This window comes from Bombus vancouverensis, chromosome 4, assembly GCF_051014615.1.
Source record: "Bombus vancouverensis nearcticus chromosome 4, iyBomVanc1_principal, whole genome shotgun sequence".
Lineage (NCBI taxonomy): Eukaryota > Metazoa > Arthropoda > Insecta > Hymenoptera > Apidae > Bombus > Bombus vancouverensis.
Genome location: NC_134914.1, coordinates 1,556,107 through 1,574,751, shown reverse-complemented (window position 1 = coordinate 1,574,751; position 18,645 = coordinate 1,556,107). Strand labels below are relative to the sequence as shown.

Below are 18,645 nucleotides of genomic sequence, written 5' to 3'. Positions count from 1 at the left end.
ACGAAATAAATACGAGAATTTGTCTAAATGTAATTTTATATTGACAGAAAGCGATTTAATTTCTAACAAATGACACACATTATTTATTCGATTTCATAATATAGTATTAAAAATTGTATGCTTTACAACTTTTGGCGACCTTGAAGGATTATGAATCGTTAAAGTTGTCTACTGTTGTCTAAAGTTGTCTACTTTAAAGTCGTCATTATGTACATACAAAGAAATAAAATGTAGCAGTTTGTTAAAAAGAAACGAAATTACTACCAATGAAATAAAAAGAATACTATGCATTATGTCATAATAATTTACGATCTTGCATAAGTTGAACACAATTCTTTGCAACTGCAACACAGCTAGCTGGTGCGTATATCAGCATTGTCACTGTCACATCGAAGACACGGGAAGTGGTGAAATTAAGAAATCACTGGTCGTTTCGTCGCGTCGTTCGAATGATTTCGCGTAGGTTTAAAAGTTTCACGAGCAAGATAAGAAAAATTCAGACATTAGATATGCTGGCAGAGTTTATTATGTGAATTTAACAAAGTGACGGTTAAGAATGTTAGAACAGAGTGTCGAGAGTTGATTTTGGGAAGGTTTATAATACTATGGGTATGGGTTTGGCTCTTATGGAAGGGTGACGCCGGGGGTGTCGCAGTGGTCAAAGGTTTTTTTTTTATTTATTTATTAAAATTACAATCAATTCTCGCGTTGAGAATTTTCAGTAATTAGGTCAAAGGTGGCCATGCTGTTACTGTCTTCTGATCCTGGGATACTGTTTACGTTGTTGTTTTCGATGGCCTGCAGCATGTTCGTTAGGCCCCCTGGATTTTCTATTGCTAATTTATGACTATGTCATATCAGCATACATCAAAATGAATGTTGATGAAGGAAAAAAATGTGGAGATCAAAGAAGAAAGATCTTTATCCTTACCGAATGTGTCAATCAGATGGAAAAAAATGAATGGAATTTCGTTAGCATTACAGATTTGCAGAATCTTCCTAATCTAGATAGTATTCTAATTTAAATCAAGTTGTTCGTAAATTCATGTAAGACGGAATGCAGCTAGAAAGATCTCAAAACTGGCAACCTCTTAGAATATATTTTTTTTAAACATTAAAATTCTAATTCTAATCCTGTTCCCTCAGATGCCATCGATTTACTTTTACGCTTTTCTTATTATACTATAATTATCTGTACAATACTGATGCATAGGTAATGACATTAGAATCTTGGCTGCACGATTCATGGCATAGTTGATAAAAACTGATACATCACCATAAAATAAGAGTTTCCTAGCGGTCGATGTAGATGCTCTATTGGATAAACAAATCGAGGAAGAGTGACGAAAAGTGATCTCCCCACGCGATAGCCACTCTTAGTCTTAGTCTCAGTCTTAGTTCTGGTATCGATAGACTCTTGCGTGACGCGCACGTGACTTCCGTGTGTCCTTAACAATAACCGTAGCAAAAGTAGGCAATAAACTAAAGAAGTCCTTCAACTCTAAGAAAGCATGCTGGAAACAATGACTCGTAAACGAAAAGCTCGGATATTCTACAGAACGATCAAAGTTTCTTGAAAATAATGTTGTAAGAAATATGCAGATTTCAAAATTCTCACTCGGTTTATGTTATAACGCGAACAATGTACGGCGGAACCGTAAAATTGAGCCGTTCCATCTGGTTACTGCCGATTAGAATTACTCTTTCTTCGTAACCGTATTACAGTTAGGGGTGGGTACGGTAAACACATTGAGCATGGAAAACGCTAATTCACGTCTTACCTACAAAAAATTTTAACTACTATTAAATAAAACAATAAAAAATAGCAATGGATGCTATAAACAAAATGTTATGAATGTATTTTTACATTACGTGTTTGAATAATACGGAACAGTTATCAATATGTTAGATATATTAGTCGCTCGGAAAGTTCGTTCCAATTTTTAAGAAATTTGGTCGCCATAAAAAATCATATTGAAAAGTTTGCTAGACGCGTGTTCGTTCAAGGTTCTGGGATTGCCCGAAGATTGCCTGGAAATATGCAGCGGCATATTTTGAAACAAACTATTGGCATTGAAAAACAAAAGTATCCAAGGAGAAAATGCCGCGTATATACTGCAAACAAAAGAAGGGACGATACACGATATATTTGTAAATTTTGCTTAGTACCTCTGAATTGGGGAAATTGTTTTCAAGTATATCACATTAAAAAACGTTACTAAAAGTATCTTTAAATATGTTCATTGATTTTTAATAAAATATTACACTTGTTAAATGCTATACATAGCATTATATACTTTTTTGAATCTTTTCAATCACTGGAAAAATACGCGGGAATTCAGGCTATATGCTTATCATAGCATACCATCCTCAAAGTGTTAATATTCCTAGCTGAAACGTGTTACATTTTTTATAGTCATTGAGGGACAAGGATTAATTGTAAAAAATGTATTGACGATAAAACTCATTTATGTAAAATACCATGACTGACTTTTATTTAAGTTTTACATTCATAATTTAATAGCAGACGAATACACAGTATTTTATTGTACAAGATTCATCATATTGAAAAGTGCAGAGCATCGTTATATTAAATTATGTATGCATAATATAACAGAATTTTTATGAACCAACCTATTGTATAATTTAACGAAGAATTATACGACAAAGTGATGTTACAGATATTACATACATAATATTATGTTCTATATAAGTATTTCTGCATCAAAATACTTTTAAAAATCAATGTTCAGCAAAGTAATATATTTCGTTGCAAATATGTCCAATTAGAATCGAATAATACATCTTGAATTTTAATTACAACAGAAAATATTCAATGGCGTTCCATTTAATGTCCTTCGATCAAACACTCCTCCTTATATTAAAATACTTGACAACTGTCCATAATAACTAACAAATTGCAAATACGTATGTATGAAAGTATAGTAGATGAAAATTTTCAAGTATGCTGCACATTAAATCTTTCGTAAAAATAAAATGATATGCAGCAAACATAAAATTGCATAGCAAAGATCTAGTTTAAAATATTAATTTTCGTAAATAATCGTAAATAATTATCATTAATCGTATTTTAAGACCTTTTCCATTTGAATACGTTTCGTAAACTATTTTGCAAATATTATAGCATAATTCGCAAATATAAGTGCTAGAAATATAAGCAGCATTTCTCATTTCATCTCTAAAGTATAAAAACATGAATATTGTCCTTCCAACTAGACCAAATTAAATGGACTTTGGCAAAAGGGTTTTGCTGCAACGTACTTAAGTTAAAATTAACATTGAAATTGACGTTCGTACGCGCGAGCGCGTCTATTCATATTTTTATGTCGCAAACGATGTTTGAAATGTAATAAAATAATTTGAATATCGAGGATTATATGCATTCTTCATCACTGTGAAAGTACCAACTAAAACAAATGAATTCATAGTTTTTAAACCAAGTCAGATTCTTTGGTACTGAATGATTTTCCCTATCGCGTTGATACATATAACTATGAATATTCACATTTTAATAACAAAGTATATATGCAACTATTTTCTAAATAGAAAATTATTGATAGTAATCGCATATTTTAAATATGAAAAGAAGTATACGTCATTCTATAATCAAATATTTAATATTTACGACTTCAGATAAATTTTACTCTTTTATCTTTTTACCGTGAAAAAAAGTGTAAAATTTTTAAAACAATGCTAATCACCAATTTTTATTCGAAATTAATGATCATAAATACTTATCTAAAATGTATAATTTACTATCAATTTTGACATCTTACGTGTTTTGTTCTACACCAAGAATCAGGCATCACAGATAAATCTGTAACACCTCTCATGAATGTACTATTCATTCTTACAATATGTTACACCTTCTCAATACCGATAATTTTAACTTTACACACTTAGTTGCTTAAAGTAATGTCTGCAAAATACTGACATCATCGAGGGCGGAGCGTCAATTTTACACAACAGTTTCTCTTCTTTTTCTGTTAATCTTTCCAAAGATAGTGTGTATTCTCTATCGAAAACACCTAAAACAAATAAATCATTCATATAAATATAACAATGGTTAATAGTTATTTATTAGATATTCTAGAGGATGTTCGATTCAATTATTCGTTATGCCAGGTGATTCTACTCCTCTAGATCATTGGAGATGCAGAAGCTGGAGACATGCAATAAAGTAATGAAAATTTATCAATCAAGATTGTACATTTTTTCGTAATTTTTCGTAAATTCGTTACATCGCTTATTCTTTATTTGTAGTTATGTAATTTCACAATAAAAAGTAAATAAAGGGAAAGGAATATGCACAATGTTAAACGTGTAGATATGTATATAAAGTCGGGTCCACTACAGAAGTATTCCAATGATTACGAATAATAAGACATATTCTATGCTAATTTAATAAAAACCAATATACCTTGGTCAATATTTCCTCTCCCCAAAACTGTAAATGCCAGAAACAAAATATCTCGATATATAGAAAATAGCGGTTGATTAGTTGATTGATTTTTATTTCTTTCTAAGGCCACTCTTTTTATAGGTTCCGCTAGATCATTCCGACGAACATTCGTGATCACTGACTGCATTAATCTGGAACAAGCAAGGATAATATTTATATAATTATAAACGTATTTTATATCTTGTAATCAAGTAAATAAAAAGGAGAAGTAAAGCAAGCTCTGAACTAAACGTCACTGAAAATGTGTAGGCGTTGACAAGAATTATAAATTCGTTTTGTCAACTATACAGTAATCTCTGTTTGACATCGGGTTGTTTGATTTTACAAAAAGACAATGTGATTCTTACAAAGAGATATGATCACATATATAGCGACGGGAAGCAACAAAACAGAAAGAAACGCAAGACCTATAGATGACATTGCAATTATCGAAAAAAGGAGAACAGTATCGATAGGAAATATGTAGAAATCCTTGTGAGTTGAACAAAAAAAAAAGAAAGAAATGAAGAAATATGTACAATGTACATATATAGTAAAAAATATGTAGTATATTAAAACAGAGTAATATATTCTACGGAACGTAATATGATCTTTACGAATATGAAAAGAGTAAGAACGATCTATATAGTACAATTTACAATTCGATGATCTATGATCTAACTTTCAGTTGACCTTGAATCCCAATATGAAAGAAAAATTGGCGAACTTCAGCCGATTTTAGGGGCAATAGAAAGTTTGCCGGGCGCGGCGTGCAATCCTCCATCAATTTTCGTTGTGAAATTCAAAGCCAATTGAAGCTTATTTTATTATAGCTCGCTGAATTCGTCTTGGTAATAACGCACAAAAGGAAACTTCAACCCCAATTACTTTGACCTTGAGATATGTTGTAGGGATGAAGGAATCATGATTTAAAAGTTAGTATAAGTTAGATGTTTTGAGGGGACCGTTCCCTTTTATGCATAATTACCTTCGTCTTTTTTAGTGGCTACAACAGAGTATACAAGAAATACACGCTGTCGTTAAAAGGAAACTAAGAAACTTAGAAAATATTTGGCGCTAGAAAAATCAAGATATATGAATTGAAAGTGGAAAGTTTGATATATGTATAGATTTCGTACTCGAATGAATTTTATCCGTCGATTTTCAGATAAAGCGTTATCATCGTTTGTTATTTAATTGAAAAATGAAGAAGAAAAGTCAATTGCTTAGTAATGAAAAAAATCTCATTTTTCTGTTTAGTATATTCATGAAAAGTATACCCTGTCACGACATCACGTCTGTGCGTCCAGAATACAATATTTATGTCGTTAGTATTATTTAAAGTCGTATGAACTGTTCAAGTTATTTTGTGATTATTTATCTTAATATATGCTAATAATTTAATAGATAAACTTGAAAGATTTTATCCTTGCGGTATGAATTTTGCCATATAAAAGTAAATGTACTTTAAACGGTTGTTCGAAGATTATAGGTAATATTAGATATATCATATGTTTGCCCCAATAAAATAGGAAATTCAAGGACAACATGTTGCCGTATATTATATTAATATGTATTAAAGAAATTTTAACTTACGTTTTGTCATCTGCGATGTTCAGTTTCCATTGAAGATACATAGGCAAGCGATCCATGTGAAGCCTTTCATTATCCCACATAGTTTTGACACCTACAGCACTGTAATTTATCTGTTCCTTTTTCTTATCGTTGCCTAGCCACAGATCAGGAAGGTGACTCATTAAATTAATTCTTTCGAAATACCATATAAGATTCCAGTATACGATTGGATGTTCCTCGATAAATTTATGTTTAGTAAGACACGCGTCACCTTCTTGACTTAAAACACTTTCTAGTTCTTTCCTTAAAACTAGAGGATTCAAGTATGGCACCGTAATAGGTTCTAATAATTCTTTCGGTTTATCTAATAATTCAACCAAAGCTCCCATTAGAGGGTCACTCTTCTTTTCATTTTCCTCGCATCTTTGTAAATATGAAAATGCACAAATAATATAACGCAAGCAATTTACAGAAAGATTATACTCTACCAAATAATAACTTGATAAATTTTGCGTACCTATAGTCTAATATCGTGATAGTAAGTAGAGGTACTGTTGCTTTATCACAGTACTGACAAACTGTATTTAAATTTGAATCTTCTGGTTGCCAACCGGCCATTATTTCTTCGTCGTAAAGGATAGAGGCGCAATGATGGCATCTACTCGCGCTAGAAAGTACAAGCTCAATAGCAATCCGTTCATCTAATTCTCTCGATCCTTTTGGATATAAACATTCGGTCAAATCGTATAACGTATAAGGATCTAGAGTTCCGTCTCCTATTTCAATACAACAAGCAATTATTTAAAATCCATGTTTTACACTATACTTGTTATGATCTGTTTTTATAGAGATAGTAAACTATATGTTACAAACCAGATACTTTAAGAGGCTCGTTTCTGTCTTGTAAAGAGCCATCCGTCATCGAATCCAACGACTCGTGTGATGCTCCATGTGGTATTTTACACTCGCGCTCCTTTATTTTCACAGGGGTACTTGTCGCAGAGATAGCTTCCTTGATCTCATCAAACTTTTTTACCACTGTTGTAGCAGCAGATTTTAGACTATTTAAACCACCGAGTATTATTTCATTGGATTTCTTTCCTGTCAAACTAGTAGGACTGAAACAAATATTTTTCTTGATGTTGACTTGATGTAACTGACTGTTGATATTAGCCTACCTATATCTATAATGTACAAATAATGTAATGTAAAAATCAGGTATGTAAGTATGAAACTGGAATTTGCCTATAAATGGCCCTAGCTGATAATGTAGTTATCACTAAACTGCGTCATTGATGCCAAAAGTCTTTGTTGACATTTCACAAACATTTTCGACTCGGAACAATACAAGTTTCATACAACAGCATAGTTTGTAATAGCGTTGAACATGTCAAATTTTGTGCCTGGAAACTACGATTTGCGGACGATTTGTGTTCCAGCAAAGTTCCACACAGACGAATGTGGCCAATCTAAGCAACGAAGAGGATAGTAATCTTCAAACCCAACGAAACATATTTGATAACTACACTGTAATTAGCAGAAAAGAAGAGTGACATTTGATATCGCGAACAATCCTATACTTTATAAGAAGATTCGTAAGTTATTCCTGGCTATTCACAGAAATCTATAATAGAATAGAAGAGTATAACCTTTGGGGGGTAAATGAAATAAATTATCTTATCATGATTGAGCTTCAGTGATCTCTAACCATAGATAAACATGTCTTACAACGCGTTCTGTTATAAAACGCACTTCAACGTACTACAGAATTAATGACAACGAGCCTAGATTATGTTCCCATTGAAACCAAGAAAAGTTGGTCTAATGTCTGTATACATACATACATACATACATACATACATACGTACATACATACGAGTACATGTATGGAAATAGAATAGTATTCTACCCTTAATAAAAAAATTCATTACCTTCTAATACAATGTTTAAATACACAACTATTTTATTCACTCAGTATTTATTTACCGAAACTGTTTTTAATGAGCTACTTTGATATAGAATTCGTCCATTTGATAAATTTTTATTCAATAGAATATTCTTCTATTTTTAGTGTCCAATTCTTTTCAGTTCATTCTTTTTTAAATATTTAATACCTACACAATTACTTTAATAATTATTATTAGTAAATAGTTAAACCTTTTGTATAATTATTTTAATCAATTACACACAAAGTATTAAAAAGTAATAACAAGAAAACTAAGATTCGATATTGTCTATTCGGTTATTTAATTTAACTTAATAACTTTATAGGATCATGATAATAAATATTAGTAATGTCTACCTTACCCAAAACTCAACTTCAAACTGGAGCCTAAACTTGAAAGACTGGAAGTAACGCTGTCCTTTTGAGACCAAAGACTGCTTATTTCTAGCCGTTCTCTTTCCTTATCTTGCTCACTTTGTTGTGCAACAGAATGTGGCATAGTTTCACTCCTCTGCAAATGTCCACCTATCGCGACACCAGTTTCATCTACCGTTTGATGAAATGTTGCACTACGAGGCAAAATATTACTGCAATATAAATGTAAAGAACAGTTATAGTAATATTAAAAGAATATTATAGTAGTATATTAATACTGTAGCAATATTACGTAAATGTTGTTAGCAGAATTTTTTGCCGTTAATATATTTTTCCATATTTTTTCTATACGACATTTAAAATTTCCTAGTTTAAGTTGTAATTTAACCATACTCCAGATCAAAATTGTTATTTTCTCATTGCATGTTCCAAAATATGCGTTTATATTATAATATTATTGCAAAAACGTGACGCGATGCTTTATAACGAACTTTAGAGACTTACAATTAGAAGAAGAAAGTTCCTAATGAACATACATGGCAATATACATTATTTATCAAAATATTTTCCCAATGCAATGGAAGAAAACAGAAAAATCAATAGGGTAGTAAATTAGTCATAATTCCAATATAGTGGATTGTTTTCTCATCCAGTAATAACTTCTTTTCTAACTGTCTTTTTTATTCATTCTCAATAATCTATCTAATAAAGATATAATCTTGGAAGAACCGGCAAAGCTGAATGCAACGAATAAAATAAAATCTACCTTTGTCTATCGTTTATGTAGTAAAAATAAAACTCTGAATGTAGTTTGTAAAAAAGTCTATTCTTAATTCTATTTTGCACGTTCATTTTTACATAATAACATTTCAAGAATATCTAATACCTGTCTCCAGTTACGTCACTTTTGTTACGACACAATAAACAAATTTGCTAGCATTTCATTATAATAATACTAAAGAATATCTTAAATTAAAGTTGACTGATTTCAATGGGGACATAATCTGATCGATATCGATCTATAGAAACACATACATAGATCTGCTGTTTAGTAAAGAAGTACAGTTACACACGTATATACATATATTTAAATACTTTGTTATGTTTATCAAATGTTTCTCTAGTAGTATCTATAAGATAGTTTTAAGATAGTTATAATTAAGAACTAGGTAAATAATAAGTAATAGATAGGAATAAATGTTCTAAAGAGTGAGTATTTTTGTAAGGTTGACAACCGGAAGCCATCCAAAGTCTAGAATTTGCATGATTCGAATTCGCAAATTCCAAATGTCTTTGGAATAATACGATATAAATATTTACTATTATAATATGTTATAATAAATATAATAATATGTTACGAGGTATAATAGGTATTACAGGAATATAACAAGAGAAGAAACCCCAAAGTACCTAGAAGGGAAGATGAAATGGAAGAAGAGAAGCACGCTCGCCAGATTTAGATGCTGCAACGTAGCTAAGGCAAGGGAGCACTGGAAAGAGGAGGAAGAAAGAAGGTGCAGGCTGTGCAATAAAGGAGAGGAAGATATGAGACATATCCTGGAAAAATGTGAGGTAACAGGGGGACCAAAGGGACTGGAAGAGACACTAAAGGAGACAGGAGAGGGGCTAGCAGTGCTGAAAGAGATAATGGAGAAGAGAAGAGAATACAGCTAGAATCAAAGGCCAAAGAACGACAAGCAGAAGGGTTAGGACAAAATAACGAAGTGCAATGTAACATATGTCATATTACAAGATAGTGTAAGGTGATTTATGTAGTAATGTAAGAAGTATGTAAACTGGAAGTCGTCCAAAGCCGAAAGGCACGGACTATGTTTAATAAATAAAAATAAAATAATATAATAATATGTTACATTAAAATGAGAATATTTCTCAAGCTAAATCTAATATATTTTTATAACATATGAAAAAATGTATCGATTAATAACTAAACAGGTATACACATATTTAGTTGTATATAAGAAGACACGTACAGTTGCTCACAAAATTGTGCGTACGCCTATTTTGTTAATGAAAATTGGCGGAAAAATGAATATAATATAAATATAAACATACACATTCAAAAGTATTTTAAGAAAATTTTTTTAATGAAACAAGCTATTTGTTTATATTTAATTGAAAATATAAATGTGCCGGTATTTTACTGACACAAAATTCAGCGTACGTGTTAATATTAAGGAATTATACCATATGAATAAATAAATATTTATAACGACTTTAACGGCTTTAACGACACTATAATCACCGCGATATGAGCTTAATGAGTTTTTGAATAAAGAAAGACGAAATTCTATCATCCTACAGAGAAAAACTAGTAAACGAAAAGAGACAGACGTTTGAACGCAAAAATTAATTATAAAATTGTATTTCGAAGAAAAATTTTTTACCGAGTGGTTGTTGATAGAACTCATTTCACTGGACAAAAAATTATAAATAATTATGGGTACCGAAAATTTCTTTTTAAAGAATTAACGTATTAAGACATACGAAGACACATAGAGGACATATGAAGATCAACTATGTTTTTTTTTAAATAGAATAAGATCTTTTTATGCATCGATGCATCTCGGTACTCCATGTAAGAAAGTATTAAGTTGCTCATATCAGAAAACCAGCTCAAGAGATATTTATTATTTTTATTGTTTTGTTTCAAAAGCACAATTTACTGAAATATTTCCGGAAACAATTATTTTTTCAGTATCTTTTAATTTTTTAATTTACTAGTAAGATCTTTACTTTACTTCCTCGTATTAAAAAGATTCCTAATGCATACATGTACGAACGCGTGTCTATGTATCCATAAGACGTATGTAACTAATTGTGCAATTTATATTTAAATAAAAATTTATCTTATTCTTAGTTATCTCAATATATATAAGTGCCAGTTACAAATTATAAAGATGGGACCTACCTTCGAAATAAAAGAGGTCCTCCTGGGCGTTCTTCGGTGTTGTTAAAAACAGTTAAAGTACTTGTGGAACAATTTGAATCATTCTCCTCGGAAGGTGAGACAATCGGAGTTTCGTCGTTAATTAAAGCACCTAATGGGTCATTTTCTGTGACTGGTGTCCGAATAGGACTTTTCAATGGTGATTCCAAATTTCGAATTATTCTAAAAATGAAGAGAAAATATATGCGATACATAAATATAAACTCCATTAATAAAGATAAAGCAAAATTAAAATTAGATAGAATAATGAAAAAAATTACCTTTGATTCAACGACATATTATCCAATTCCTCTGTCGGCATAACACTTAATGTTACTGAATCTTTAACAATACTATTTTGCCGGGGAAGCTTTTTTATTTCAAAAGGTCCATATTCTGGTAAATCTGGGACAGAGCTCCCTTTAGTAGCTGCCAATGCAATGACGGGGAAAAAGCGAGAAAAAAAGGAAAAGAAATAAGAACCTGCATCTAAGAAAGCAATAATTCAACATAATAAATTAGTACTCACAATCACTGTGGGCAGCTTCCGTGTCTTGAGAATGAGAACTGTCAAGACTAGATCTAGAAAATGCATGCTCCATACTTGCAGTTTTACCATCGACAGATAATAATTCTGCATTGGAACTCAATCTTCTTCTAGCGCTTCTTTTACCAGCTCTCTTAAACAAAGCAGCTCCAACTATAGCGTTTCTTAATTTATTCCACATCAATTGACTGGAGTTTGTCATGTCGGATGGCCAAGTTGCTTCGAGTACAGCCTAAGGATCATAAAAAGACATTTTACAACAGAATGCTACCAATTCATTTTTCTCAAAAGATGATAATATATGAAAAATCAAACCTTGTTATAAAATCCATAAGTGAGTGCATTTGGCTGAACTCCACTACGTTTCATATGAAATAATAATTTTACAGCTAACACAGGCTGTCCATAAACGCCACAAAGTTGCATCATAGCTCTATAGCAAACCTAAAATCGATACCTTCTACGGTAAGATTCGTTAACACAATTTAATTGAAAAACAATTGTTTAAACACACAAGAATAGAAAAATTTACTTCTTCGATAGGGTCAAGATGTAATTTCGGCATTTTGACTAATAAATCATAAGCTTGATGTAAGATAGTAGCCGGTTGATTCGAGACCTGTAGCATAGCTGGTAAATGCAAAAACCAAAGGCTGTAACAAGTTCCAAGTAGACATCTACCCCATCTATCTGGCATCGCTGCCTGAAAAAGACGCTTTAGGATATTACAAGAAAAAATATAATATAAGCTAGCAAACAACTTTATTCTCTCATAAAAACTACACAAGTAATAGATGAGAATCGTAATGAGGTATATTAAAGTTTATATATTCGCATAGTTCAAGTCACACAATTCATATTTTCTCTTTTATGACGTTAAAAATAAATGTTAGATATATGTATATAGAAACTGAGTTTTCATTTAATTTTGTTTAACGTTTGAAAATATATTGAAAACTATAACAATTAAAAAATGTATATTTACTTGTTTGCGCGCCATTCTTTGTGCTACTTTAATTTCATGCTTGGTTCTACGTGCCATAGGACTTCCTGGTACTATTCCGAAGGCACTTAAATTCGGATTTCCTATGTTGAAATTCTTTTGCGGTCTTATTAAATCAGGATTTAGTTTAAATGTACGATATACTATCGGCGATTGATTTGGGCCAGCTTCAGGCGGAGGTATAAATACTGTCCGTTCGCTGTGCTGAGATTCATCCAGTTCCAAAAGAGGCACTAAAATATATATTCAGAATTACGAGACATGTTGCAAAGAATTAGTTAATTTCTAGTCTTACACAATACTGTAAAGGTTGGCTTACTTGGTACAAAACTAATAAATACGACAAATATGGAAAATAAATATATATTAAATAAGTAAAATATCAGTAAACTCAAAAAAATCAACTAACCCTAAGTATAATTCTGTACAAATAACTTTTTAGTCAACTCCAATTTTAAAACCATGGAAAAGCAATTGGCATTTTGAAAACGGCTGAATTACTTCGCTGTTTACACTATACAAATAATTGTCTGTATCATTATATATTATTCAAACACAATTTGTGTACCGTATTGAACTTTTCTTCGAATATGAATGACAAGCTGAAGATGATAAAAATATATAGGTTTATTGAGAAAGATATATTCATATCGACGTTAAGAGTCGGAAGGGGCGACTACGTAGCCGGGATACTCTTAAATTATGGAGTTTGTTAGTACAATAAATCCAACGTTGTTAATTACATCGGTTGCCGAAAAAAAGTAGATGCCATGATGAAACAATGTCTGGCTAATACCAGAAGCCCTAGGAAGGTGATATGCCGACAAATCAACTCAATATATAGTTAACGCTAAGGAAATATTAATATCGTATCGCTCGTAACGCTAACTAATCGGTACATCTCTAGCGGCAAAGGTGGGTCCTCTGGACCGTATTGAACAGAACGTTATGCATATGGTAAAGAATATTGTACATATCCTGAAAACCGGGACCTACAAGTGTTCAGTGTAATTGTCACGAAGTAAGGAATCAAATAAGAATATCAACTTGAAGTTTTGTTTAGTTTCGATTTTGACGAAGCAAGAATCTAATCCTTCCCGATTTACAGACAAACGAGAAAGTGGGAGCCAAAAAGTACTCTAGAATAATGGCTAACAGCAGCATGACGTATTGTATAGTGCTGAAGTAACTTCAACTAGGACTTGTATACGTGATCTCGCAGAATCACCTCGTACATAGTCTCTTGTCTAACTGAACCAATTTAATCCTCGTTGCACCGCTTTTTATACCCAAAAATTAGAGTAAAAGGAGCTATGAAGATAGAAGAAATCTTTCCACTACATAGGATTTTCATGGAAAAGATTCTAGTTTCGGGTGTGAGTCTTCCGAGATCCAAGCCAAGCATACAATCTCCAAATAAGGAAATTATTAGGGGCGCGAATACCCAAGCCGCGGACTGGGTCGAATCGGGATTGCAAACGTTTCTCAACACATAAGTATGACGCTAATTCTTAGTTTTACAATCAGATAATGCACTTTTTAGCTTTTAAATTTAGAACGATTTTCACATTTGACTACAATAAAAAATACGAAATTGCGGTTTATCTGAACATCGTCTGAAAATCTGTCGAGATCCCAGCCTGATCACAAGTATAATAGAATTCCCGATTCGACCTGAAACCGAAATATTGGATACCAGCACAGCTCTCGAAATTATGTGACACGAACGTAACATCTCCTCTTTTAGATGAAACATCGTTTATTACGATGCAGTGTTTGTTTTATGTATCTATATGTGAGACTTATCGTTAGGGTACACATATTAATTGGCAATTCGGTTGTGGGTTCCTGATGGTGTCCTATACGCGAGTTTTGGTTCAATTTGCAACTGCGATGAGACCAGGTTTCAAGCTGATGCTTTCAGTGTTAATCCGTGTATGCGATTTTTAATTTATCTTAGTACTTTTGTGACAAATGTATTGTGTCTCATTCAGAGTATCACGTTGTTTAAGTTTTTTAAATCGATTATTTCATAGACTCCAATATAATGACGACCTAATTTACTTCTTGGTTGCTCCAATATATAGAACGTAATCTCCAATTTTGAACTGAGAGGATCGTGCATTCCTTTGGCGTATTTAAATAATCTGTTGGAAAATTTCGGATTTCAGTCATTCTCGCGATTCGATAGGTTCCACGAATTTCCGTAGGTTTCCAATTCTTGATCAGCAAACGGGCTAGAAATCATGCTCGTTTTTCTAAAATCAATTCGTGCGGAGCAAAATTGTTGACTTCGTGAACGGATGTATTGTGGTGTAGGACAATGTTGTAAATGGTATAGGTTCTAATCTTGAAGAATGAAATGTGAGAGAAATGAAATATTAGGCACAAGAACGCAATAAAAAACAAATATTCTCTGAATTTCTTCAAGATATAGGAAAATGTAAGATAACTTATACATTAAAAATTTTAAAGAAATTAATGTTTTCATTACCGCTAATGTTTTAAAATTTGTAACTAAAATAGCCTTTCTCTGCGATCGTATTATAAGTTTTGTCAACGAGAGCTTTATGCCCCCTTTCGTACGTTTCTGAATAAAAAATACTATTTTTACGTGTCCGACCTGCGCAAAAATTGTTCCTAATGCGAATGTAGCGAACAACTAGTCATCCGTGTTTCGTTCATGTGTTCGTGGTTGCCAACACAATGCGGCCCGACAACTCGCTGATGAAAGCTCGTACATATTATATTTTTTGAAATTAGTGATCGCTGGCGACTACTCGTGATTGCATAAGGGCTCTTCGCGCGATGCATTCATACTTGATGAAAGGGATATAGTGAAGTCATAAAAGGAAGGGTTACGTAAGATTACCAACTAATCTAACAGTAGCTAGGACCGTATGCGTTCCACACGCACCTAAGCATTCGTGTCAATTGTTTGGGATCAACATCTATAATAGCAGTTAGTAATTAGCAATTCAATGATGAGTCACAAAATTTCAGCTTGCAGAATATAAGTTAAAAGCGAATTATAATAGCTTCTCTTTACAAATAGATAAATTTTGTAGATACACTTCAAAGGATGAGCTAATTTTCAATTCATATCATACGTGCCCTATCAAGTCTCTAGATCGTTATGACTATCAACATATCTCTAATTACTTGCTGCGTTCATGAAAAATGCTATACTTGAAGTGCTGATCAGTTTTACGATAAAATATATGTAAAACGAGGCGCACCCATCCTTTAGGAACTCACTGCAGCATTCGTTTAAGAAATCCCATTTTAAAAACGGTAGATGAAACATCGAAAAGTATGACCATATTTTTGCAAAGAGGAATTTACAAACTGAGAATATATTTATAACTTTCAATGTTATAAAATTAATTTTTCAGAGTAATATGATTTTATTTACATACGTGAGAACTTCCACTTTGAAAAAATGTCTGATAGCGACGTCAAAGAGTAACCGATTTGGTGTAAAATGACCAAATAGCCCAATTATTAATATCACTCTAATTATATCAATTATATCAAACTCGTATACATAATAATTTTTTATAGAACAACATCTATTCTAATGAAAACTATTACAAAATACGTGTGTATTCTCACCATTTTCTTCTTCGATGCGTTCGGTACATTCGTCAAAAAATGCTAAACCCGCCATGTCCATATCAGATACAAAACTCCTTTCTTCTATAAATCTAAAAAAATATCAAACACAATAATATATTGCAAAAATAATATTTATAGTCCATAATATATGTATGTAGTCAAACTTCAAAACTTCTTGATAGTGAAATGAAAATAATGCACATTGTATGTAGATTGAATGTATCGGTATTATGTATGAGGATAAAAGTATCACTCAATCCACATAATAAAACATTATTTTTAACTAGCATATGATCTATAGGTAATAATCACCGAACGTGAAATTAATTCTTATTACATTACTTATTGATAGTAATTAAATAATAGCGATGTACGAACGTTCTACATCATTCCAAATGGAGATTTTTTGAAACATTACTACAACACAACACAGGCACAGCATGCTTTCTTACTAATAATTACTAACAATAAAACAAAACAATATGCACAATGATATTGATAAAATTTCTGTGAAAGAAATTCAGAAAAGCTCACAATAATCATCATGTGTTTGACATCAAAATTGAAAGTAGAATTGTGTACTCTCTTGGTGAATAGAATATGACGCAATTAATAAATTTACTTTCAAAATTAATGACTATTTTACAGTAAATTTTTTTAACAAATCTCCGCAGATATAGAGGTACAAAATCACCTACCGTGTTATATGTCATAGCATATATACACTTGCTTTTTTCATATTCTGTGTGTTATCTAATAATAATTCTTTTATTCTTTTCGATAAAAAATTACTAACTTCCGAACATCCGATAAGTTTTATAGAAATCAAGAAAATAAGGTCATTAACAATATACAGTGACAATCATAAATATATATAAATTGGGAAACACTTTTGCCAATATATACATAACATTGTACATGGTTCGCAAGTTGCGGCTGAGATTTTCATTTTTCTCTTTGCACGCGTTAAAAGTATAATTCTTAAGCTCTACTGCGGCATAAAATTTTGATATCTGATCCGTTTAACTATTAGTAAAAAAAAAATATAAAATTTTAAACAAAGAAAAACTTAATCCTTTATTTCTAGAGTATACATGTGTTTCGCTAAGTTCATTTGATTATCATATATAGATAAGCATTGTATTTGTAAAATGTAGTTAGGAATATTAGTTTTTGCAGATAGAAACGAATCATGGAAAATATATTACACGCACACAGCGCAGCGCCTAGAAATTCTCCATCTTAAAAACGAAAAATTGGTTTATCAAATTTCAGAATGCATTAAAGTTTCGATTAATGCTGTCCATCAAACCGTCCATTGAAACAGATAGAAGTTAACGTAAATGTAAATAACGAAACGAAAAGCCCACGGAGAATAACGCCACGATTGAACAAAACGGTACATCGTCCGACAAAATTTAAACACGAATGAGCACACAAATTAATGTCTATACTGTTCGCGGCGATGTCTGATTGAATTTCGTTTAAGAGTAACTTTTTATAAATCGAAAGAATCATAAGGCGAGGAGACTAGCTCCCATTAAAGAACATCTTCTCTGGATTAAAAAATAATGGACTAATGTAATTACATTAAAATTCGCCATACTCGTTTTATATGAAATGGAAAAAGTTACGAAAAACATAGAGCGAATTTGAAATCCACTGTTAAAGAAAGAGGTGGTTCTGTAATTGTCTACGCTGGAATGAATGAATACAAATGGTTCTGGTGCAATTTACCATATTAGTAGTATTATAAACTAGCATCTCTATGTATGTAAATATCTTGGATAAATATTTAATTCTTTTCATTTAAGAATACATAAAAACGACTGAATTCCAGGTTGGCAACGATTCCAAGCATATGTCCCAAAAGGCGAAACGAATTTGTAGGAACTAACAGTTGGAGGGATAATGTTAATGTTGTGTGTCGGCTAGCTTAACAGTTGGCCCATTAAAATCCAATATTTATTAATTAATTAATTTATTAATTAATAAAAAAAAGCAGAAATTAAAGCGAAAAAGGTCAAATGTATAAACAACTAATATAAAGAAATCAAGAATGCTTGGAACATTTCGTTTGTTTCATTGATTTCATACCTCGTCGCTGTGCTGAGTTCATATAAAAAAAGGTGACCCAACGAAATATTACAATAGTTATCTATAGTAAATAAGT

The 18,645-nt window shown here is 31.8% G+C and overlaps 1 protein-coding gene across 4 annotated transcripts in view; it reads right to left on the bottom strand.

The window, feature by feature from the left end:
• Positions 1-2,467: 2,467 nt before the first annotated feature.
• Crag (DENN domain-containing protein Crag) overlaps positions 2,468-18,645 on the bottom strand; it is a 42,542-nt gene continuing 26,364 nt past the window's right edge. For 3 of the 4 annotated variants that reach the window (XM_033344196.2, XM_076618234.1, XM_033344197.2), the window contains 13 exons: positions 16,470-16,561; positions 12,837-13,087; positions 12,384-12,554; positions 12,167-12,295; positions 11,834-12,083; positions 11,586-11,733; positions 11,287-11,487; positions 8,345-8,569; positions 6,911-7,155; positions 6,555-6,813; positions 6,059-6,460; positions 4,442-4,614; positions 2,468-4,049 (listed from right to left, as the gene is read on the bottom strand). In XM_033344196.2, the coding sequence (XP_033200087.1) occupies positions 3,913-4,049; positions 4,442-4,614; positions 6,059-6,460; positions 6,555-6,813; positions 6,911-7,155; positions 8,345-8,569; positions 11,287-11,487; positions 11,586-11,733; positions 11,834-12,083; positions 12,167-12,295; positions 12,384-12,554; positions 12,837-13,087; positions 16,470-16,561 (2,683 nt within the window). In that variant the 3' untranslated portion in view covers positions 2,468-3,912. The remainder of the gene's footprint in view (positions 4,050-4,441; positions 4,615-6,058; positions 6,461-6,554; positions 6,814-6,910; positions 7,156-8,344; positions 8,570-11,286; positions 11,488-11,585; positions 11,734-11,833; positions 12,084-12,166; positions 12,296-12,383; positions 12,555-12,836; positions 13,088-16,469; positions 16,562-18,645) is intronic. The other variant, XM_033344198.2, reaches the window with a different exon arrangement.